Below are 24,349 nucleotides of genomic sequence, written 5' to 3'. Positions count from 1 at the left end.
ACATAGAGGTTGATATGGGGCCATCGTCTCAGACATACAATTTGTCATATGAAGGAAGGCAGGCAGCAGGAGGTGCTGTGAGAGCTTGTAGCAGATGTTGGCTCACATCTCAATTGACAAGGAAGCAGAGGGGCTATAAAAGGGGCTATCTGGGCTACAAGTCTGCAGCCTCCTCCCTTCCCAGATCTACACCCTAGTCTAGGCTCCATCTCCCAATGTTCTACAACCTCTCAAAACAGTATCAGCAACTATGGGCCCAGTGTTTAAACACATGAACATTTTAAGTGCTTCTCTGCCACAAACTGAAAATCCACTCACAGTTGAGTTACATGATTTCTACAAAGACTCTCTCAAGCATTATATTGATAATTAATTCTATCAACAAACATGGCATGTGTAACCTTACTCTTGTGACCTCAACACCCTTCCCATTGTTCTATGGAAATTTTACGGTGATACCATATAATTATACTCAATTGTACAAAGATCATATGTTCTTAGGCTTTGACATCTTTATTATTTTGAAGAATATTTAGTTATGAAAGTGAGACAGTTTCAACCATATCAATAAGATCCTGCCCTGAAAGGAGAGATTAGGGAAGGAAGTCAGCATGCAAAGACTCTTCACATCATGGAACAATCAGAATTCTTCTTTTTCATCTTAATATTCCTTATTTCTTCCTCATGCTTTTTGTTCTGTTTCCTGAGTTGTTCATTTAAAATTTCTTCTTGTTCCTAAAAAGAGAAACTGGAAACTGAAACCTGCACAGAGTGATATCATCCCAGTAAGAATATCTGTCATCCAGGGAAAAGGGACAACAATGAGGATGCAAGGGATACGAGACCACATAATCTGCTGGTTGGAATGTAATTTAAATTATTATAGCTCCACCAAAGTCAAACTGAAGGAGGAGAGAATGTCCATCAGATTCAACCCTGTAACTTCTGCATGTATATCCAAAAGAATTAAAGTCAACATACTAAAAAAAAAAGTGTATCCTCATGATTATTATGCACTGCTCCCCAAAGCTAAATTATACAATCAGATTGGATATTCTTTAATAGATGAAAAAATGAGGAACATTGTCATATATATGTGTGTGTGTGTGTATATATATATATATATATACCTATATGTATATATATATATACAACTCTATCTTTTTCAGCTTTAAATGAGAGTTAAATTATAGGATTTCCATGTAAGTGAATGGAAATGACATAAGTCAAACTAAAAATAAGAAATTTGTTTTGTTTCATACGGAATCCAGAGATGGGAGATACGAACACATAATTAAAGGGTAAAATCTAGGGGGAAAAGGAGGATCATTAAAGATTAGCAGAATGCCATCAAATCTGGTCATATGCAATTATGAAAATTAATTATGAGAATGCTATAATGAAACCTGTAAATTGTACTGTTAATATAAGTAATTAGCCAAAACTAAGATAACTGTATTTTTTCAATAATGGCCAAGAAAGTACCCTTTAAAAATTTTTAAATGTGTCTTTCAGTGTTGTGTCTGTTGTGTGTGTAGGATGTGTGTGCACACTCATGAGTGTGAATGTGTGTGTTTGTGAGTGTGCGTGTTTGAGAAGGGGAGAAGGAAAAGGAGATGAAGAGGAGTGGAAGAGATAGAAAGGAAGGGATAGAGAGAGAAAGAGAGAGAGAGAAAAAGCAGAGGAAGAGAGAAAGGGAGAGACGGAGCACGAGAGAGAGAGAGAGAGAGAGAGAGAGAGAGAGAGAGAGAGAGAGAGAGAGAGTGTGTGGCGCTCACAGGGTTAGAGGATAATCATTGTGTAGTTTCTCACTTTCCACCCTTTTGAGACGTGATCCCTCTGTTGTTTTTCTTCTGTATTTCCAGGCTTGGCCTATGAATTTTCAAGATTCTCTTGTTTGTGCTTTTTATCTCCCTGTAAAAGTGTTGGGAGCATAGGAATTTGTGGTATTGCACCCTGCTTATACACAGGTTCTGGGGGTTCAAATTCAGCTCCTTATATTGGAACAGCAACCACTTTAATGCTCTGATCCATCTCTTGAGCCCACATTTTCATTTCTTCAGTGTGATACCTCATAGCTTTAGCAGTCTTTCTACTTTAGCATCTGAAATGTTTTATCTACTCTCCTTATCAAAGTATTGCTCTGCTACTGTCTATTCATTTCCTTATCATCATATTGTTTTACTATATATCCATTTCCTTATCATCCATATTACTCTGCTACTGTGTATTGCTGTTACTGTGTATTCAACCTCTTACTCCCTATTTAGAATTTGATCTTTAAAACTATGTTTTCAAAGTTTCTAACAATGTACATCTCCTATATGTAAATAAGATAATAAACAAGCCTTTAGAACAGTGATGTGTGGTTTCTAGATTAAGGAAAGAAACATGATTGTGAAATCTTATATAGACCTGTAAGATTTTGTTGGAAGCACAAAGAATAAAGTAATGAGGTGTTCTGGGAGTGCATTTGTGCATACTGTGACTCAGAGCCAAGGCTAGGAGAACAGGGAAGTGCCTATAATCAGCGCTACTAAGGCCATAGGTTGTTGAAATTGCTTTTTAGGATGCTTTCTTATAGAGACGACAAAAACAAAACCACCATGGACCCTACTAGGTAAGAGAATCATGCAAGATGTTCACCCAGGAATAGTATGTCAGAACACTTTCTAACTTTGAGGATTGACAATTTTTCAGTAGAAAAATGAAGTCAGTGCCAGTAGAGTGGTACAAGGCTGCAATGTCAGATTTGGGATGCTAAGGGGTAAAGATCTCAAGTGTCAGTCTAGCCTGAGCTACACAGAGAGACACTATCTAGAACAAGCAATGGGATAGAAAAAATAATAGATGAGCACTGTGCTCATAAGGAAGCAAGACTTAATGTGGCTAAAGTGCTTTTTGTAGAAGTTTTAATTATTTGCTTATATATTTTGAGATGTACAATGATTCCTGAGTCATGGAGCATAATCTTTTTGTAATTAGTCTTTGGAGCTGCTACCCACTGAATCTAGGCTAGTTCGGACACAAAGGTGAAGGTGTCTACACAGAAAAATCCTTCACCTAATCATGTGTACTAACCATCAATCAGTGACTTTTATCACTGGTCATTGAGTGAGAAAATCATGATGTCACAAGGAATTACCTGCAGCTTATTAGTCAAGATCTCCTCTTGCTCTTTCATTAGCCTCGCTGTATCTGCTTCCATCTTCTCAGTCAACTGTTCCAAATAATCTTCGAAAGCTTTTTCTTTCCGTCCCATAATCTTCAGATTCTCCTCATTCATTTCCTTCAACATTTTTATTGTGTTCTCTGAGGACTGAGCTTGTGCAGATTCCACTGAGAATAAAAACAAAACAGAAAAATATATGTAGGGTCAGTGTGTAGCTCCCCCCCTCCCTCCGATGTGTTTTCATGTTGATTCTTTATGTGGGAAATTTCTAGGGCCGGTTTTCTTCTGGAGTGACCATAGCTCCTCTGATACATTTTCTTAAGCCAGGTGTGATTTTCAAGAGTGAAGAGTCATCTTTGTTCAGTTTGCTATAGTCTGAAAAACATGATGTAACTGAGCCAGCCAGCCCCAAGGAGAAGACACTGGTTACCCTTGGGCTTCACTGGCAGGGAACCTGGATGCTATACACTCACTCCCGACCAGCCACCATGGAGCTGCTACCCACTGAATCTAGGCTAATTCAGATGACTAAGCATTCAAAAGGCAATTTAATAAAATCCATTGTTTTACACAATTAATGTAAAATAAAGTTTAAAATTCAAAAAGAAACATTTCCTTCAAAATGAGGTGGAGTGTCATTTATTGAACCCTAATACTTAGTAGGGCCAATAAAGTTCCTTTATTTACTTTGCATCTAATTTTGTCATGTTAATGTCATTCCTACTGGATTCAACAGTGTGAGTAAAATCTTAAATCAGAACAGGGGTCTAGAAGTATTCTGTGGATGAGGAAAACTAATTGACTTAATTAGACCACACAATAGCTCCCTATTTAAAATATGACTTATGATAAAATTTATATTTTGTCTGAAGGCAACATAATGACTTGATACATAGTATGCACTTAAGCAATGAAGAGGAAAAGCAAGAGCTTTAGTAATGAGCATCAAAGAAATCGCCTTAGTAATAACTCTTGTCTTCATACACCATCTTCATTTTTTCAATGTTTATAGACCAGCATATGTTCATTTTCAAAGCTATTGATTCCTGTGAAGGAGTTGATCCTTGCACGTGAGCCCTGGTGAAAGTATGGGACAAGGAAATATCAATTGCACAAGAGCAGATTCTAATACTTTTTAGGAGTATTTCTCTGTTTTTTGCCTCTATATCCTGAATCTCCTTCTGATGTTTTCTTCTCTCTTCAGAGATTTCTTCCTTGAGATGCAGCTCTCGTTCCTAGGGAGGAAGAGAATGGTTAGAGGAGCACAGAATAAAATGACCTCACAGAAACTGTTTCACAAAGTTATCTATAACTTTCTCTTTTGCTTCTCAAATTAACATCCTAATCAGATTTGAAACTCTCTTTTAAACTAGCCTCCTATTTTATCTTGGCTCGGGGCAGGTTACTTTCTCTTGAGGTTTCTGTCTTTGGAATTATTTCCCAAGTACTTCTTCATAGTTAATTATCAGAAGAGGCTCATTCATGGAGGTCGTGAAGTATTGCTGCTGTTGAGTTCTCCTTAGGGATCCTTGATCCAATAGGGAACACAATTGTGTATGATTATCATGCTCCCTTCCCCTTCCAACTCCCCCTCCTAGGTCATGAAATCCTGATGAAATTATTGATAATAGGGAAATAAAATTAAAGAGACTGGGACTACAGTTGCCCAGAGTGCCATTCTGGGCCACCATAAAGAACTTTAGATTTAGAGAAATCCCAGAGAGCAGATAGAGTAAAATAATGAGGAGAGCATTTCCTCCATGTGTTTCAACAAAGACAAAATCACTATGGATTCCACTAGGCAGAAAATATGTGCTAGGTGTTTTCCCATGATATTTGGCACAGCACTTTCTTATTTCACCTACAACCATAATTTTTCTGTAAGAAAAGGTAAACTATTCTGTATCATTTGATGTGAGTACAATATACAATGCATTATTGGCCTTTTGTACAGGGCTTGGTGATCACCCGCTGCTATTTCATGAGTGAGAGAATAATGCAAGCTCCAGGGAGCACAGTCTACCAGTAAGAAGAGGCCTTTAGCAATTGCAGATTTTCTATGATACAGATACAAAGGATATAAAACTGTAGTGGAGTGTTTGCCTACGATCGTTCTTCACCTAGACCAACTGCACTAACCTCTAATCAGCATCTTTTATTCCTGCCAGTGGGTGAGAATGTTGGGATCACACAACAGAATACCTGGAGCATACGAGTCATCATTTTCTCTTGCTCTGCCGCTTGCTGAGCTCTGTCTTTGTCCATCTTTTCTATCAACTGTCGCACATATTCCTGGTGATTCCTGTCTTTATTTTCCATCAGCTGATCATATTTTCTTTGCATTTCTTCCATTATTTTTACTTTAGTCTTTGAAGATTCAGCTTCCATGTGATCCACTGTGAAGGATAAGGAAGGAAAAAACTGTAGGATTGCCAGGATGTCTCCTTCTTCTGCCAACACCGGTTTGGTAGTTTACGATTGGGTACATGGAGTTCTGTGGTACCAGTATTTCCCTTAGGGAGACCAGGATGCCTCTAACAAAGCCCACCATTTGAGCTATTTGTTTGGGGAGTGGAAGTCTATCCTTGTTTTATTTGTTTCAAGCAGACCTATATCTGAAGATATCTACTAACTCCAAACAAGCTTATAGAGAGTTGATTTAATATTGTCATCTCTCTCTCTCTCTCTCTCTGTCTCTTTCTGTGTGTGTGTGTTTCTATGGCTCTCCCTGAATTCAATATCTAAGTGTCAACAGTTTTCTCCACTTGTATATAAGCCACACACTGAAAGCATTGTGATCTGGCACTGATGGCTAAAAAGTACTTCCCTTTAATTTAAAAGAACTATTATTTTACTTTGTGCCTATGGATATCTTCGCCTGAATATTTTTCTGCGCATGTGCATGCTTTGTGCCTATAGAGGCCAGAAGAGGACACTGGATCCCCTAGAACTAGGATAACAGATCAGTATGAGTTACCATGTGGGACTGGAAATTGAACCAGTACTCTAGAAGAACAACCAGGGTTATTAACTAGTGAGCCATTTTTTTCCAGCCCCAGAGCTTTCTGTTATATACAACCATGTATCATCTGTGGCTTGTCAGGAGGAATACTCAATAATACCTAAAGTGTTCTCTATTCAGTGCATAAAAAGGAGCGAGAGCACCGAGATGAAGAGTCTAAGTTCTTATTCAGATGGAGAAGAAAAAAAACTGTCACAAGTTTCCTGGCAGCTATCTCTTTCCTGTCATGTCCCTTAGTTACATAATTCATGACATCTCTAACAAAAAAGGTGGATAATTCAAATATAGGGGTCAGTACAGGTCGTGCTAATTAACGCATATAATACAGTTAGAAATGAAATGAAAAACTTAAGGTGGAAAATGGTTTCACAAGTAATTTCATTTTACTGACATAGTTCAGAGGTGGTATAAATGCCACAACTTGTGACTTGGTGATGATATAAATGCCATGAATCATGGCTCAGTGATGTTTTATAAGTGTCAAAATTTCTAATGTAAAGCCATGGGAGTGGTTAGATACCCAAATTCATGATTAACTTGTTCCCTGATCAGATAGTGCTCTAATAGAAACTCCTGCCCTATGTATTAAATTTTTATTTATTATTATTGCATGTGTGTATGGCTTGTGGGGAGCAGGGGCATACACGTGCCACTGTTCATGGGTGAAGGTAAGAGGACAGCTGTATGGGGTCTATGTTCTCTTTCCACTTTTACATAGCTTCTGGTGGTTGAACTCAGGTCTCCGGAAGCACCTATTAAGTGGTAAGTCCTCTTGCAAACCCTGTTCTATGTACTTTTACATTCTATTTATCATATAAAAGATAATACTTAGCTAGGTGGTGGTGGTGCACGCCTTTAATCCCAACAGTCAGGGAGGCAGAGGCAGGCAGATCTCTGTGAGTTCAAGGCCAGCCTACTCTACAAAGATACAGGACAGCCAGAGATACACAGAGAAACCCTGTCTCCAAAAAAAAAAAAAACACCAAAAAACAAAAAATAATACTTTTTTCTTTGTATCTCTTCTCCACATTCTTCATCTCTTCTTGAAGCTTTCTGCTCTCTTCTCGGAACCCCTCTTGGAGTAACTGTTTCTGCTCCTAGGAGGCAAAGAGAATAGTTAGCTTTGCATGAATGAAACAAGGTAACAAAACCTACCAAACAATTTCCAAATTAGTGCTTTTGAAATAATTCAGTAATTCCTCAAGACTTTGGTATTCAACCTTAAATTTGTTTGTTAGTTTCCATACCCATCCATCTCTTGAGTTCTCAACCCTTATGACAATCCCTGGTATTTTTTCATTTGGCCAAATGTAATATATATATAGTCCCTGAAAAAGTTTTTATCTGAAATCCTACCTTCAGATTTGTGGATCAATGAGAATTTTTAGTCATTACACCTAAATCCAGACAACATTTCTATCGGCTAGCAATTATATGGTATAGTTTTTGTTTTCACACACACCTGCCCTTCTCTATTGACAGTTCCCAGTAATCTGGACTCTACCAACTGTGGACAAGCTTATTTTAATTGCTCCTTCCCTAAATATATACAGGCATTTCTTTAATTATTATTCACTAAAAATAATGGACTTTAGCACGACCGCCGTCCATGAGGATCTTGGAATTTTTGCTTCATAATCACTGACAGACAACTCTGTACACAGAAAAATAATGGATATTTAAGTCTGTGACTCTCAGAATAAAGGGAAATAAGCTTCCAGATTTCATATGTAGAGTAAGAGATAGTAGTTGCGGACCTGAAGGACTGATATGGTCTACAGTAATTTCTGAACTGAGATTTAGACACAACTAAACTTGGAGGAGTAACTATGAACAGAAAGGTGTTGGAAGACTGTGTCAGTTGGTGATGTGTCTTTCTACTATGGCTGCTTCCAGAGATATACAAGGTGTAACAGAAACATAATGTTACTTGCCCAAACCTCACACAGTTGTGTGAGATCTAGCCTACAACATTTACTTAGAACTGCTCACATGACTTTTCCTCAAGTTGAGAAATCAATCAAAAATGCACATATTGTAGAATTGTTGTATGACAACTCTTTGTTGAACCATATGCACCATCAGCACTCTAGTGCAGTTCCTAATTTGTCCTCTTTTAATTGTTTAATTTAATTTAATGATTTTTTTTTTTTTTTTTTTGGTTTTTCGAGACAGGGTTTCTCTGTGGTTTTGGAGCCTGTCCTGGAACTAGCTCTGTAGACCAGGCTGGTCTCGAACTCACAGAGATCCACCTGCCTCTGCCTCCCAAGTGCTGGGATTAAAGGCGTGCGCCACCACCGCCCGGCTTAATTTAATGATTTTTAAAACCTTCGTTGTGCATACTCATTGTATGTGCTACTATGTTACACAAACACACTTTTATACAAATCCATATTGTGTGTTGATCACATTGTTTTTATGACTTTCCACCTTTCATTTTGACACACCTATCCACCCCATTGTCATTTTTATTCTTCTTATATGATTGTTTCCAGCAATAGAGCCTTGCCATCAGGTTGTGGAGAGTAACCAATACCCTTGGCAAAAGCCTTTAATGTTTGGAGGTTCCCATGAGGCCCCTTGTGCCAATATACATTTGATCTCTCTCATTTTTTAAAAGATGAAAACTTAAGTGTGTAAACTAGAGCTTTATTATTCCAAATGTTTTTACATTTCAATTTTGAATGGATTTTAAATCATAAAATACAGCTTGTAAAATGCTTGTACAATGCCTTCTGTGGATAGCTGTTGTTTTAGTGATTCAGAAAAATGGTATTTATAGGACTGTTGTTATTTTCTCATGTGAGCAAGTGGCTTTGGACAGCTATCAATGTAGAGTTGAGGGCACATTGAAACTGAAGGGGCTGCTATAGAATATGAACTGGAGAATTCCTTATAACATGTGTTTGTTTAGCCCACTACAGAGTGGTTTCTGTTATAGATTCTGGAGGATAAATATAAGTAAGTACCTGAAGTTTAATAGCTAATGTCCGTTCTTGTTCTGCCTTTAGCTGGATTCTGTCATTCTCTATCTTCTGAGTCAGCTGTCTCATGTGTTCCTGATAACTCCTTTCTTTCTGTTCCATCAGCTTCTCATTCTTCTTCTGTGTTTCCTCCAACAGTTTTGCAGCAGCCAGAGCAGATTCAGCTCTCTTACGCTCCACTGAGAAAGAGGGGAAATAACTTTAACGTGGGTCCACGATGAGAAGGCACCAAGGGCTGGTGCTCTCTGTGGACTCATAGGTTGAAGTGTGATGATATAGTGAGGCATGACTCTGGCGGGGCAGTTGGACTTAGACGATTGTGAGGATGGAACCCCCATAGGAGCACAGTGCTGTTGTAGGAAGATAGGAAAACCAGAGTTCAGTCTCCCACCCTGCTAGGATGCAGTGGGAAGACATTCAGGATACTGAACAGAGCACTCTTAAAAATCCTAGAATCCAGACTCTGAATTATTGGTTTTCAGAACTGTGAGAAATATGTTTATTTTACCTGCGGTACCTGTCTATGGCATTCTGTCACAGTGGTCCTCCCTGGGGGAGAGAATAATACTTCTTTCTTTCTTCCATAGTTTCTGGTTATTACTATTAATTTTTGATTTGTTTTTCTTTTTCCCTTTTTAAAACTTATTATATGTGTCTTTTACATCACATATCTTGATCCCATTCATTTCCCTATTTCTTTGCATCCACCTTCCATTCTTATATTTCGCCCCCCCCCCATGATAAAACAAAATTTAAGACAAAAAGAGGGGGAAGAAAGAAAAATCAAAACAACTTTTTAAAGCGAAAAAATTAAAAATTTCATCATGGAAGCTACAGTAGGACACACTGAGTCACACAATAAACCCCATTGTTCTTTATCTTTACTTGTAAGTGTTCAAGAGTCATTGGTCTGGTTCAAGGCATCTGGTTTCTACTACACTATTGATGCTGGGCTCTCCTTTGTCTTCTTGGATATCCTGTTGTCTTGTTTTGTGGAGATCCTGTTGGGTCTGCGGCTCAGGTCCCTTCACATGCTCCAGCAGATAGGGTGGATGTTAGAGTGAGCCAAGTCATAACTCTGGTTCTGGGCCTGTTTCATTTTATTTTATGTGTGTGGATGTTTTGTCTACATGCGTATCTTTGCACCATGTGCATGCCTGTTGCCTGTGGAGGCCAGAAGGGGACAGTCTTTGTATTGGAGCTACAGTCAGTTGGGAACCACTTCGTGGGTATTGGAAATCAAACTGGGGTCCTCTAGAAGAGCATTCAGGGCTCTTAACCACGGATATATCTCTGTAGCCCCTTGTTTTCATTACTATTTGATAAGAAGGCTATCTCAAGGCTATCTTGCTTTTGAGGTAGCTGCTACCATAAAATCAGCGACATGTGCAACATCAGCGACCGTGTGTACCATGGTCAGAAAGGGCTTTGGGGATAAGATTGTCTTCTCACTCTTGTTTCAGTTTAAGAGTTACTATTTTAAGACAGGCAAATAGCTAAACTCTTACAAGATTTTGTAAGTAATTTAGTTTTTGGTTTATGGGGTTTTTTTTTGGCTCATTTCTTACCTTCAATCTCCTTTTCCTTTTCAGTCAGACTCTGATCTGTCTGTAAAATGGCATTAGAAACAGCCTCCTTGGATTGTAAGTATGTCTGTAGAACTTCTTCAGCCTTAGAGTCCAGAGAACGGAAGTTAGTGGGAGGAAATCTGTCCATCTGTCTCCCTACTATTCTCAAGAATTGTTCTTCTCAGCTAAGATTTCTTACGACAGGAATGAGCAAACCATCCAAGGCAACCACTGGTTGGTCTGGGAGAAAGTGATTCTGTGTAGACTAAGGTGTATGAGCTGGAGTGGATAGTCTTGTGGGCTGACATGGGCAGAACACGCTGAGAAATAAGGCCCTCAAGGAGAAAACAGGTCAGAGGATATAGATATGAAGGTGTAATGGCCAGAATGTAGAGCTGAAAACCAATCATCAATCAGATGGGTAGGTGACATTTTCTGAATGTTTGGATCAAGGAGGCGTGTCTGCGGTGGTAGAGCACACTGATAAATGACTTGGTTACCTGTATGCCCTTCTTTGGTTGTCCATAGTACTCTTTCTTCAGTCTCTGTGTTTCCTGAACAAAGAGGCCGTAACCTCCTGGCTTAGAGTAAGTGCCTTGCTTCACGCCTTCTTCAAGGGGGTTGAAGATATTCTGAATCAATGCCTGGCAACGGTTTGATGATGCTTCCAGATTGCGTTTACAGAAGTCATCCCACCGTTCTTCTAGTTGAGACTGCAGTGTGAAAATGGGTGTAAAAATACCAAAGAATATTCACAGGGTTCAGAATTTCTATAAGGGTTTCCCCAAAAGCTTGTTTTCTCCAGAAACTTGATGATAGCTAAGGAAATCTGTGGCCTTTCTTTGAGTTTGGACCTTCTTATGAATCCCCTCCTTCTTAGAAATGATGCTCAGAGGTTTGCCCCAAACCTAATGTGCAAACTTTGCTTCTAAACTGGACTGACCGTTGCTATGGGTCGAATGGAGGAAACAAAACATAAACCCAAGGACACGACTAAAAACCAACGTTCATCTCTTTGGGCCAAATGAAAGAAAACTGGTATATATCTAATCAAGTATATACTTTGGTTAAAGCATTGATGGTAAATTATATGCACTTAAACTAAAGGTGATTGTCATAAAATTATTTTAAACTATGAGTCCATAGTTTCAAAATTTGTTTCTTTTGAGTATTATAATCCTAAAAAAAGGAAGTTGCCACCACTTTAAAAGATACAAAGTTTATAGTTTCCTTCAAAAATAACACTCATAGCCAGGTGGTGGTGGTGCACACCGTTAATCCCAGCACTTGGGAGGCAGAAGCAGGCAGATCCCTGTGAGTCTGAGGCCAGCCTGGTCTACAAGACCTAGTTCCAGGACAGGTTCTAATAAAACTCTGTCTCGAAAAACAAAACAAACACACAAACAAACAAAACCCACTCATTTCATTGCCTAATAACTACTTTGCATTACACAACATTAATCCATATAAACATAGGAGGAAATTACCCCCAGTTCCTTTTGAAATGCATGGTCTTCATCTTTAAAGGAAGTCCTGAGGAAGATTTCTATGGCCTCTCTCTCACTGGCCCTGTGCAGGTCCAGCAGCTCCTGGAGGGTCTCTGTGGGCAGCTGCACCCTCTGGTTCATCTGCTGGTCATAGTGGGCAATGGCCTTTTGCACTGCGGCCGAGTTCTCTATCTTTGCCAAGGCCAGGACTGCGTTCTCTATGCAGGGTAGATCTCCACTGCAGATGGAGTCAACATAGGTCAGCACTAGGCTTTCTAGTCCTGTAAATAGAGAGCAAATAATGACATCTGCTGAAGTAGAACATTCTGCTCTAAGGAAAAGACAAGGCAAGCCTGTGTTCATTGAACATGGATATCTCAGTCCTCCAACATGTTTAAAATAAGACTTCTCACAGTGGTTCACAACCTGTGGACTGAGACCCTTCTAAGGTCCCCTAAGACCATTGGAAATATCAGATATTTGCTTAAAATTAATAATGGTAGCAAAATTACAGTTACAAAGCAGCAACAATAATAATTGTATGGGTAACCAATTGTTTATTGGCTCTGTTTTTCATAAGAGTAATCATGAATATAAGGCAAGATAGTCTAATTTTTTCCCCTAATAGTCAATTAATTTCACTTACTTTTTATTTAATTTAAATGACTATGCATGTTGTGTCTGCATACTGAGAAACAAATATTGCAGAAACTTAACTTGCTTAACTTACTTAGTCTAGGTTTTCACTACCTATTCCATTTAAGAGTTTAATTAATTAAAATCTAGTAGGTCAGTTTAAAGCGTCTAGAATTTAACATAAAGAGTCATAGCCCCTACACCTCTGGAAGCTGAATCTGTGAATGTTTCTATCTCCCTTCATCTTGAAGGGAGTGGAAGACAAGGATGGGAACTCACGTGGGCCATTGACAGGTATGCCTCCCGGAAGAGTTTTGGCTTTGCAATGCTTAAAGATGTACAGACAAAATTCCGCTACTTGCTGCAAAAAATCAGAATCTATTTCATTTTCTTGCAGAGACTCCAGCAGGGAAAGCTTTTTCCACTCAGTGGGTGGATAGAAGATAAAACATTTCTTCTTTGGAAAGAACTTTCGAATACAGAGTCGGGGCAAGTTGTATTTTTCAACCTCTTTGCAGGTACCTGGGGAAATAATGTTTACAAAGAAAAGTGAATAGCTAGGGGAAGAATTAGTTCGTCCTTTAAGAATGTCTTCAAATAAATGTTCTTTGTATGCTATGGTTGTGGATTTTGTGCAGTTTTGTAACACGAGCAGTGGAGTAAGCAAAGAGATGAACGCCATCTGATAACAACACTTGGAAAACGGCAGCCAAAGAAACTGCAGGTTAACCTAGCTAATATTGGTTCTATTGATAGATGGTAAATAAGAATTGCCTCTTAGGAACAGCCAGAAGCATAAAGGTGAAAAACTGAATATAAGCATTCCAAAAGGATATAAATTCCTGGTGTTTCTACAGGTATCAATCTCTGTACCTTCCTTGAGCTTCAGCGAATTCTCCAGGTACTCATCTGCTGTGACGCGGACTCCGTTTACTTCCAATTTCAAGGTCATATCTCTCAGGCTCCACACAAAGTCAGGAAAGAAGCTCACAAACTCAGCTGAGTCTTCCACCTCGTCCTCCTGGTCAGGTGAGGCCCTTGATCTGATCCGATCTGTCAGCTCGGTCACATAGCTGGGTGGCTAAGGAGAAGTGATGAATGAGCAGGGTGCCCAGTCTTCTCACCTCACACTGGTCACCCATCCCCACGCATGATTTTGCCGTGTTCTGACTCAAGTGTGAACTCATTAGTTGGTATATGAGGTCTCCCCTTGTGCTGGGGTTATTCTGTCTCCTATCTGATTCTGCAGCATTGCCAGGCTAGGATGCTCTCCATCACAGAAAGGATACTGCAGCTGGTCCATGGCCTGCTGGTTGATGGGTCCCATGCTGTTGTACACAAAGCTGCTGCTTAGAAGTATAGCCAGGGCAAAGATCCAGCAGTCATTCTGGTTGTCACCCTGGGAGTCCGAACACACACAGGTCAGGAGTTTGTCTTCTGTCAGTTTTCAGGCAAGCAGTGACCAAAGTGTGCTCATTTAATTGGATGTTTAGCAGAGGGGTTAGCAAAACTGATGCTGTCTTACAAACCTACACAAGACAACTCTAAACAAAAGTCTGTTGAATATATTTGCTAAGTTTTTGGTTTATATTTATTCTTTGAAGACATTCTTTTGACCATTGATAGGCAATTGTTAGACAGTGGATGCTAGCAGATATTCTAAAACTTCAAATACGCTGTAGATTTAAGTATTTCACCCATTGGTAATGATAGGATTTATTTTCATGTTATTCATAAAATCTGTGGCTATTATTTTAAAATCTCATTTAATTCTTTCTTCTACTTCTGGGAATAGAAAATAGGGCTTTGCCAAAGCTTGTCAACACAGCTATAAGGGACTGAGCTAGGCCACTATATGTTATTCTTGGACAATCATTACATACAGGAAAAATTATTTATTTTATTAAATATTCAAAGACATTTCATAAGATAGGTAGAGTACCTATTTATTTTATTCCGTTGATGGATCAGAAAGGTGAGGTTAATGGAAGTTTAAAAATGAAGACTCAGATTTAGGAACAAGGTTTCTATTTAAACACAGTCATTTGTCCTCAAACCCAAATCTGTAACTGAAGTTCTGATTAGGGTAGGATACAAGACACTGAGTTTATCCTTGGTACCTTCATGAGGTGGGGTACCAGGATCAGGTCACAGCCAGTTAGTTGCTGGGATCCTGCAGACTGACCACCCTTCTTTTCTGTGAGTCTATTTATTAGTGATGGCTAAAGCTAATTACACGATGTTATAGTAAATTCAAGCCCTTATTTAAAAATTACAGGATATTTAGTTATCAGGGTCTGTACTGCAAATTGAACTCTCAGTCCTTACTTTCTCAACATCGCCCAGGCCCTCGGTGTCAAGCAGTACCAGTGTGTGGTCCTTCTTGTGGGGATGAGGCACACACCACATCCAGATTCCTTTTGTATGAGCCTGCACTGTGGAGCCCAGAGCAAAGCCTGCAACATGTAGAAGAGAGGACTCAGTGGAGGGAAAGTTAGCTGCAGTTATTTCAGAAAACTGATGTAAAGATGAGGACAACTCAAGTCAGTAGAGCTAACTGAAACCAAAGCTAGTACTGATCTTGCAACCAGAGAAATAGCAAAAATCATAACACCAAATACTTTGAAAATATTCAGCTGTTATCATTAAGAAAATAGTATTCAACAAACTAGAAGAATTTCTTAATGCAAACATATGAAATGCCATGTATGAAAACACCTGCCAACATTATACTCAACATTAAAAGCTGAAAAGTTTTTCATGTAAGATCATAAAAAAGAAAAAAAATGTGCCTAGTTTGGACACTGGTGTCCAGTACAGTCCAGAGTAATTAGGGAAAAAACCCAGAAATATCTGGTAACCAAAATGGAAAGGAAGAATGATATGATTTTTGTCACAGATGGTATGATTTTATTATATGTTAAAACCTTTCAATTTCCCAGAGAATAATTTTGAATATAATTAATTAATTCAGTATGGCTACAGCACACAAAATTATGTCTGTAATTTCTATAATTAGTTCCTTTTCTACACACTGACAATTAATAACTATAATAATATATAATTATAACTACAATAATAATGTGTGCAAAGTTAAGAAATCCCACTTAGAATTCCATCTAAAGAATAAACTACTTGGGAATACACTTCATCTACAAGATGACAAATCTACACAGATTTGAAACACACAAGTTGTTTTTAGAAAAAAATTCAGAAAACACAATTACATGTTCCATGTTTAAAGTTTGGAGGACAGAATACCTTTGAAATATCAATATTACATGAAATGATGAATGTCCACTCTTTTTGTGACAAGGAACTTGCTTGGTTAACAAAGTTGTGGCAGAACTAGAGGACTCAAGTGATCTTCCCACCTCGGCCTCGTGAGCGCTGGGATTCCTGCTCTGCACCACAGCCCTTATTCCCTTCATATTTTGCTTTAAGGGTCAAATCCATAAAAACAGATTATAGAACAGTGATGGAAACTAGAGGACTGGATCATTTTTTTTATATTGGGCACTTAGTTTGTGTTGAGGAAAATATAATGTATATACATATTTAAATATATAAATAGATTCATGTGATGATTGCACAATGATGTGAATTTGTTTAATGATATAGGACTGCAGTTAAAAATTATTAGAAGAGTTAATTTCATATTATGTTTATTCATGAAAATAATAATTTCTAACTCAATTTGAAATGTTTTTAAAACTTTAAAGATCAGAGGAAACTCACTATTACTTCATGGGCTTATTAATTTACAAATTATCATCATCATTGTGTGTGTGTCTGTGTATGCATCACGTGTGTTTGGGTGCTGTGTCACAGCATGTCTGGTGGTCGAAGGACAGCTCGATAGATTTGGCTCTGTCTTTCACCTTTCTAGTTATTGCATCCAGGTTGTCTTGTGCAGCGAGACCTTTTACCTGCTGAGTCCTCTTCTTGGCCCAGCCTTTATTATGTTCTACAGATTATTGTTTAATTTAATCATTGTTACTAACGCTTTCTCACTTTCTAGGATAGGAATGGTTTCTGCCTTCAAAATGGAACTGAAGATAGTAAAGCGTGTTATGGAACTGACTGACTACCTGAAACAGAATGAAGATAAAAAGTCTAACTTTGAGTAGGAGATTAGGTTTCAGAATCCATCCCCTCTAACTTTCCTCCTCACAACAGAGGCTGCAAGTGTGGCTGAATATGGGGACTCTGTAAGACGTTGCTGGTGGCACTCACCCGATTTCTTCCCAGCCAGCTTGTTCATCAGGTAGGATTTTCCCGTGCGGTAGAGACCCACGATGGCCACCACCACCACAGGCTGTGTGATGGCCGACAGGATCTCCAGTGCCTTCTGATTTGGTCTCAGCTGTCCTTTTGCATTCTCAATGAGACACACAGGCCCAGGCATGTGGACCTTTAGAGCCATGTCCACTGGGACTCCTTGTCTTCGAGGGAAGAGGAGGAATAAATTAGAAATTCCTTCTTAGGAGGTGGAGTCACCCTCCAACACAGAGTATTGTACAGTATTGTCGAAGCAGTAAGGGAAAATCTGGACACATATCCAAGAAGTTGAATAAAATGAGAGTACCAATGAACTTTCAAAGTTCAACTATTAACAAATCAAATCTTAATTTTTAAGTTAACATGGGGGATACTGCTTTCAGATTCTAACTTTAAGTTTTATGGTAGATATTTAATAGGAAACATAATTTATTAAAAAATTCTTATTAATTTTATTTTTAATCATTGAGATTATAATTGAATTATATTTTCCTTTCCCTTTCCTCCCCCAAAATCCTTTCATATAACTACCCCACCCACACACTGGTCTTCAAAATCATGGCCTCTTTTTTCACTAGTTATTGTGTGCATATATGTATATGTGTATGTATGTATGTATGCATTCTTAAATATAACCCGTTCAGTCTATATAATGCTACCTATGTGGCTTTTTATCAGGGCTGAAAAATATTTTTAAAATTCTATTTAGAAAATTATCTTTTTAAAAATTAGACTTTCACCCGGGCAACAGAGCGAGAGCCAGGACAGGCTCCACAGCTACACAGAGAAACCCTGTCTCAAAAAAAAACAATAAAAAATGCCTTTCTTGGGGGCTGGTTTGATGGCTCAGCTGGTAAAGGTGCTCAGTGTCCATCAGGACAACCCGAGCTCAATCCCCAGGATCCATGTGCTGGCAGGAGAACACTGGCTCTCACGAGTTGTCCTCTTGTTTCCAAACGTGCTCCATGACATGTTCACATCCCATACACAAAGACACATAAAGTAAATAGATAAATGAAACAATTAAAAATTTTTAAAAACAGCATTTCTCTAAATCTAGCATCAGGTGAACTTATTTTGACTCCATGTGAAAAATTCAATATGTATTTATTAGCCATTACTTCTTTCATTGAGTAAAAATACTCATGAAGACTCCATTTTTGTTATTTTTTTCACTGGATAATAATCTACACAGATGTTTAGTATTTTTCCCTCCTTCTAGCTCTTATGAACATTTTAGTGACTTGAACATGTGCAGGGAACCTTCTGTTGCTGCTCCAGGAATGAAATCAGCACAATTTACTTGTGCATATTTTTCAGAAACAAATCATCTTGAACTAGAAACTCTTCCAAGGACTTGGTAGGTGTGAAGGAGAATCCCAGAAAAAAGAATATGCTTCAGTTAACATTCTACAAAAGCTTGACTAATTGATGGGAACTTCAGTGACTTTGGAGAGCTGGAACATTGAAGACCCAGAGCCAAATTATCTTTGCTACCTCAGACTCAAGATCACATTTATTGTCCTCTTCTGTGTTTGACCTAAGATCTTCCTATCAGGTATGATCTTTTTTGGAAATGTATAAACGGAGCCCTGGCTTCTACCACCCAAAGGGTGAGAATGTAGTCAGAGAGCATTTGAGGACCGTTTCCTTACTGTGCTCTAAGTGACCTACCTGACACTTCCGGAAATATGTTTGAACACATCTTCATCTATGACTTTTCTTTTGTTCTGTAATAAAACTTGATGCAACTATTACCCTGTTGGAACCTGGTATTTGGGATGACCCGCATCTGAGTCCTTGCAAATTATTAAAATTCAATGCTAACAACTCAACTCTTCCTTTAAATTCATCATGAGAGAATTTCCTTTTGGACTGCAATTTTAAAATTTATACTAGATATTGAATTGGAGTAGTTAACATCACAATATTTAGTTTCAAAACAATAAATTATTCCTTTATCTGTTAAAAGTAAGAGTTATGGGTCTTTTGTTTTTGTTTCATGTTTTGGCCAATTAAGACGTTATGTGTCAGAGCAGTGCTCCGAACCTTCACTAGTAAAGGTAACCTAAATAGGGAGGGATCCAAGTGCCACATTTTAAAACACCACAGGAAGCTTAGAACAACAGTGAGCAGAAGACTAAAAATCATGGAGCAGACCAAGAACAGTAAGAAGTTAATCAAAGAAAATGGCTGTTTCCTGTGGCCCATTTTTAGGTTTCCTGGTTTGTTTGTATGTTTTTTTTTTTCCCTGCTTGGTAAAGGAAAGAAAAGAAAATGGAGAGGGGGAAGGAGTAGAGGATACAGAGGTAAGAGTTAACAATGGAGAGAGAGAATTGATGAATGAAGCTGGTGCCTGGCCAGAAACTCAAGGGAGGGACTTCTAGGAACAACTTTCTAAAGATCTGAATGGGTAGGGGCAAAGTAAGCCAGCCGAGACACTACCCCTAGTCCTGCACTGCATGGGATTCTTTGGAGGAAGCCTTTTAATGAAATGCAAGTCTGAATCCTATAAGTGAGAGGTAAGGTATGAGATCTAGGAATGAGAGAGTCTGCCCAATGAAAGAGGAAATCCACTTAAAAGCCAAGTTCATTTATGTGGCAGGGAGCATGCTGTCTTGCTCTCCTTCTTTCCCTCTGGGTCCCGGAGATTTCTTTCTGCTTCCACAGTGTCTGTGGCCGTTTGCCTTGCATCATTTATTGTTTTATATTATTTAGTTTTTTTTTATTTCTCTTCTTCATGGGAACAATGCATGAAGAGACTTTCAGTTGCAGCAGGGACAAGACAGAGCAAGGAATGTCAATGCCCATGGTCATTTAATTGTGTTCCCACTCAATAGAGACAATGGGAGCACAGAGAAGAGCAAGCATCGTAGCATCGTTTCAGCATTTCCTGCTGAATTTGAGCCCAATACTTATTATATACAGGGACTGTTCACCCTCCTAATATAACCCGATCCTGTGCTTAGTTGATGCCCATTCTGACTCTGATGATGTCTAAATGACCCAAACAAAACCTTCTCGTCCCCTTCCTGACAAAATAGACCCCATGTCTCCAAGTAGAATTTCCCAGAGCTGGGAAGACAAGTGAGCCTCCTTACCTCCTCTTATTGTTCATGGTGTATAGACTGGCTTCCCTGCAAGTCTCTTATTTCCTTCTCCAAGGCTGTGAGACTTTCTCTGAATGAGGTTGATCAAATGCACAGCAACATTCTTAATAGATGAGGAGAATATGAGAATGAAAGTGCTTCCTTCACAGCAGTGAATCAACTATCATAAAAGTAGTTTCTGTAGCTGAGCCAGTGGGAGGGTTTGTCAGGACTTCTCAGCCAGGCCTGTCAAACATTTGCTTGGAAGAGACCTTTGTAACCACTTGTGTTTTGACAATTGTCCATTAGATATGGATTCTTTTTATATAGGCAGGGACTCTGAAGGTTGGGGGCCTGTGTAATCATCTGAGATGAAGAGGCAGGATATTATTTTGCAAATCTAGTTGCCTAAAATAAACCTCCTGGTGTGACTGAATCTTCTTTCAGAACTAGTTAGTGAGGGAAAGGGCATTTCTGCCACCCTGCTAAATACCCAGAACCTTCTACTTCATTCACTCCTTCCAGCCAGCTCAGTCAGCATGGGCTCTGTGTAGTGGAAGTTTTTCTAGGCCTGTAAGGGTGGATTATTACATGAATATTTTTCTCAATGATGGTTTACAATTTTATTCAAATTTTTATCCTTTCTTAACATTTTATCTTCACTGTTATTGAATCTACTTCAAACTCATTTAGCTTGCTTAATATTTATTTACTTATTTTGCAGAAAGTATTATCCAATATCTTTGCAAAAAATGACAAGTTGTGTTGAAACTGTATTTTCCCAGAAAGAATATAGTCAGTTTCCAATAAGATTTGCTATATCTGTGGTAAGAGTGGAAGAAATCTGGTACTTTAGTTCTGCCTGCATCTTCTCCATCTCTGCTTCTCTGTCACAGAAACTCAATTTCTGGTGAGTGTGGTCCCAGCATTTGGGAATGGCTAGTGTGTCACAAGGTCCATTCTTTCCTTGTGGTGATGGAAAGTGATGTCATGTATGACTGGTAAAACATAGAGCCTAGTGGGAAGTCATAGACCTCTCCAGAATCTCCATGACCTCCTCTCACCTTGGGACCTTCCCTTTCCTTAGGCAATCCTACCATGACGTAATCTGCTGAAACCATGAGACTGCCTGATGTCACACTTCTCTACTTTATGAAGCACCCAATGTCCGATGCTTTGATTTCATAATAGAAAAGACTAGTACACACAATCAATGGTCTGAGGCAACTCTTTCTTCATCTCCCAAGCAATTTTTTTGAGACAGAGTTTCTTTGTGTAGAACTGGATATCCTGATACTAGCTGTAGACCAGGCTGACCTCAAACTCAGAGAGATAAGCTGCCTCAGTTCCCCAGGTGCTGGAATTAAAAGTGTGTGCCACCACCACACAGCAACTTGTACTTTTTGATACTACTCACTTATAAATAGTTTTTGTGTCATTCTCAGATACAACACCACTTTCATCTTAAATTTTTTAGTTTTCCTAAACCTGATGTGGGATTGTCACTTTTGTTGATCTTTTCCAAAACTCAACTCTTAGTTTGTTGACTTTTTTGTTGCTTTATAATGTCTGATCATATATCTCTGCTCCAATCTTTATCATTTACCTTTCACCAGCAAGATCTAGTTTGTAATTTTGTAGTTCCTTGAAGTGTTAATTTTGAAGCTGAACTATTTTGATGCTTTTTTTTTCTTTTAAAAAGTGTTTTGAGGATCATACAGCAGAGGGTGGGCAGAGTCTAAATAGCAGCTACAGAGGGAAGGGTTCTCAGAGCAAGATGGGATATGAGCTTAGTAACTGGAAGTGTAGCTTTGTGGGGGGATCATGTGTGTAGGGGACCACAGGAGCTGGAGACGCTGGGTTAGATCTCCAATGGACTCAAGTTGTGTTCTCTGGGAACTGCATTCTTAAGAATCCCGGAACTAAATCAATCAATCAGTCAAGAATCCCAGAGCAAGTGATTCTGCAAAGCAGAAAGAACTAGTCAAGGACACATATTTCTCTCTTAACTAACACTTGTCAAACTATTATGGTTTTTACTACAGCTGACTTCTCCCTGAGCAGAAATGCAACGAAAGACTAGGAAGACTCACTTTTAAAAAATAAAAGGGCAAAGAGGAACAGTGGGAAAAGAGCATTGTTAGAAATCAGAGGACATATACACACCAGCAGATGCACAAAACACAGAAAAGAAGCATACACACATATGTTCACACATATATACACACACATGCTTACATACACATGCACACATGAAAACATACATACATACCACGTATCCGCAGAAAACAAAAAGACTATACAGAAAAGAATAACTCTAGAATCATAGCACTATGGAAGAAATTTCAGGGCAGAAACATCAGAATAATGTCAGATTTACTATTTTCAACAATCTTAGGAGCCAGGAAAGCATGGATTGACATATTACAACTCTTAAAAGAAACCCAAACTGGAATATTCCAAAAAAAAACTTGTAATAAAGTAGGTGGGTATATAAGAATATTTCAAAACAAACAAAATTTAAAACCGTTCATTAATCTAAGTCAGAACTGCAGGAAATTCTTACAGGAATACCCTACAGAGAGGAAGAAGAAAGTTTCATGTACCAGTGCACAAAGGCAGTCCATGAAGGCCACGGATGGATAGATGAGAGCGCAAAGGAAGAACCAATCTTGTCCAACACAGCGAACCATCAAGTATTCAGTGCTTCCAGGAGAAAGAAAAAGAACTAACAATTAATCAGCCAACCAGAGCAACAAACCACAAATCATAAACAATAGCAAGCTCTTCTCAGTCATTCTGTAAATGCAAATACCCTTAACTCACCAATTAAAAGACACAGACTACTGGACTGGATCAGGGAACACACATAGCTAAAAAGACACCCATAACCTGAGAGACAAAGGTTAGAAATCAAACTGCTAAACAAACAGAACATGTAAACAAGTTGATGTAGCAATTCGCATACCTTCAAATTAGACTTTAAACCAATCTAATCAGAAGAGGTAACGAGAGCTGACTGCTACTTCTCAGTAGAGGGAACACTTAGTCAAGTGGACATAAGTATTCTAATATGCAACCAATTTTATTCCTTTGATTTCAAATCACAAACACTGGAAGACTGCAGGAGCCCAGACACATTAATATGAAAGAACTCAGTATATTTAGAAAGGTTCTTCAAATAAAAATGCAGTAAGCAAACCTCAGAACTAAATTACTGAACAGATTAATTATACTTGAAAGGCATTCAGAAAATTCCACCAGACAGTCAATATACATTCTTCTCAGCAGCATATGGAACATTGTCTACAATTGCCCACCCTGCAAAAGAATAAACCCTAGTAAATAAATAAATAAATAAAATTGGGGGCTAGAAGGGTGCCACAGCTGGTAAAAGTATTTACTGCTTTTGGAAAAAAAAAAAAAAAAAAAAAACAGGTTCTCCCAGCAAGCAAAAGTAACAGGGAACCACCTGCAATGCCAGTTGCATAGGTCCTGCCGCGCTCTTCTGACTTCTGCAGCCACTACATACATATGCAGCCAAAACACTCATGCACACAAAACAAAAAAATAGATTATTTTTTAAAAGCCCACTTTCTGTCTTCTATCAAATCACAGTAGTATCAAACTAGAAATCAGTAGGAATAACCTTTGAAACTACACAGATACTTGGAGATTAAGCAATACACTTTAAAAGTGTGTGTGTGTGTAATTCTTTTAACAATTTTACACATGCATAAAACATATTTTTGTGAAAACTATCCCTCTTTATCCTTTTCCCTTCAAAAAAATTTTCTTTAAATTTTTTTTTACTTAAAAAACCACTAAGTGACATTAGTACTGTATGCATACGGGTGTGGTGTCATCCACTGGATCATAGTCAACCTACTAAGGACCATATCTCTGGGAAATACTGACTCTCAGAAGCCATCAACTGCTAATATTGACTGGAAGGCAAAGCCATTAGGGAACTCGAAAGCTGATTTGTTGCAGTTGGAAGAGAACAGATCTGTTGAGGGTGGGCCAGGTGGGGAGGGTCCCAGTGTAAAGTGATTACTTTTCAGTGGGCCCTGCCACTAAGCAAACAGATCACGTGAAACAAAGTAGTGT

General features: G+C 38.6%; 1 protein-coding gene across 4 annotated transcripts; it reads right to left on the bottom strand.

Annotated features, from left to right (window-relative positions):
• Nucleotides 1-489: 489 nt before the first annotated feature.
• Nucleotides 490-23,140, bottom strand: LOC126512386 (guanylate-binding protein 1-like). 4 transcript variants are annotated; one of them, XM_050160141.1, is made up of 17 exons: nucleotides 23,066-23,140; nucleotides 22,846-22,945; nucleotides 20,252-20,363; nucleotides 17,106-17,314; nucleotides 15,198-15,325; nucleotides 14,159-14,268; nucleotides 13,743-13,942; nucleotides 13,149-13,391; nucleotides 12,234-12,514; nucleotides 11,247-11,459; nucleotides 10,747-10,849; nucleotides 9,164-9,357; nucleotides 7,198-7,291; nucleotides 5,375-5,568; nucleotides 4,305-4,407; nucleotides 3,146-3,339; nucleotides 490-735 (listed from the first exon to the last, which is right to left on the bottom strand). In XM_050160141.1, the coding sequence occupies exons 3-17, from the start codon at nucleotides 20,266-20,268 to the stop codon at nucleotides 625-627; spliced, it is 2,394 nt and encodes a 797-aa protein (XP_050016098.1). In that variant the 5' UTR covers nucleotides 20,269-20,363; nucleotides 22,846-22,945; nucleotides 23,066-23,140; the 3' UTR covers nucleotides 490-624. The 4 variants fall into 4 exon arrangements, with proteins under 4 accessions (XP_050016098.1, XP_050016099.1, XP_050016101.1 ...); XM_050160142.1 differs by lacking the exon at nucleotides 20,252-20,363; XM_050160144.1 differs by lacking the exon at nucleotides 20,252-20,363 and having other exon boundaries at nucleotides 17,106-17,309.
• Between the last annotated feature and the right edge of the window lie 1,209 nt (nucleotides 23,141-24,349).

Source organism: Alexandromys fortis, unplaced genomic scaffold, assembly GCF_014885135.2.
Source record: "Alexandromys fortis isolate MF-2015 unplaced genomic scaffold, M_Fortis_MF-2015_v1.1 scaffold_124, whole genome shotgun sequence".
Taxonomy (NCBI): domain Eukaryota; kingdom Metazoa; phylum Chordata; class Mammalia; order Rodentia; family Cricetidae; genus Alexandromys; species Alexandromys fortis.
The sequence above is the reverse complement of the archived record's forward strand: the minus strand, read 5'-3'. Positions and strand labels throughout refer to the sequence as shown.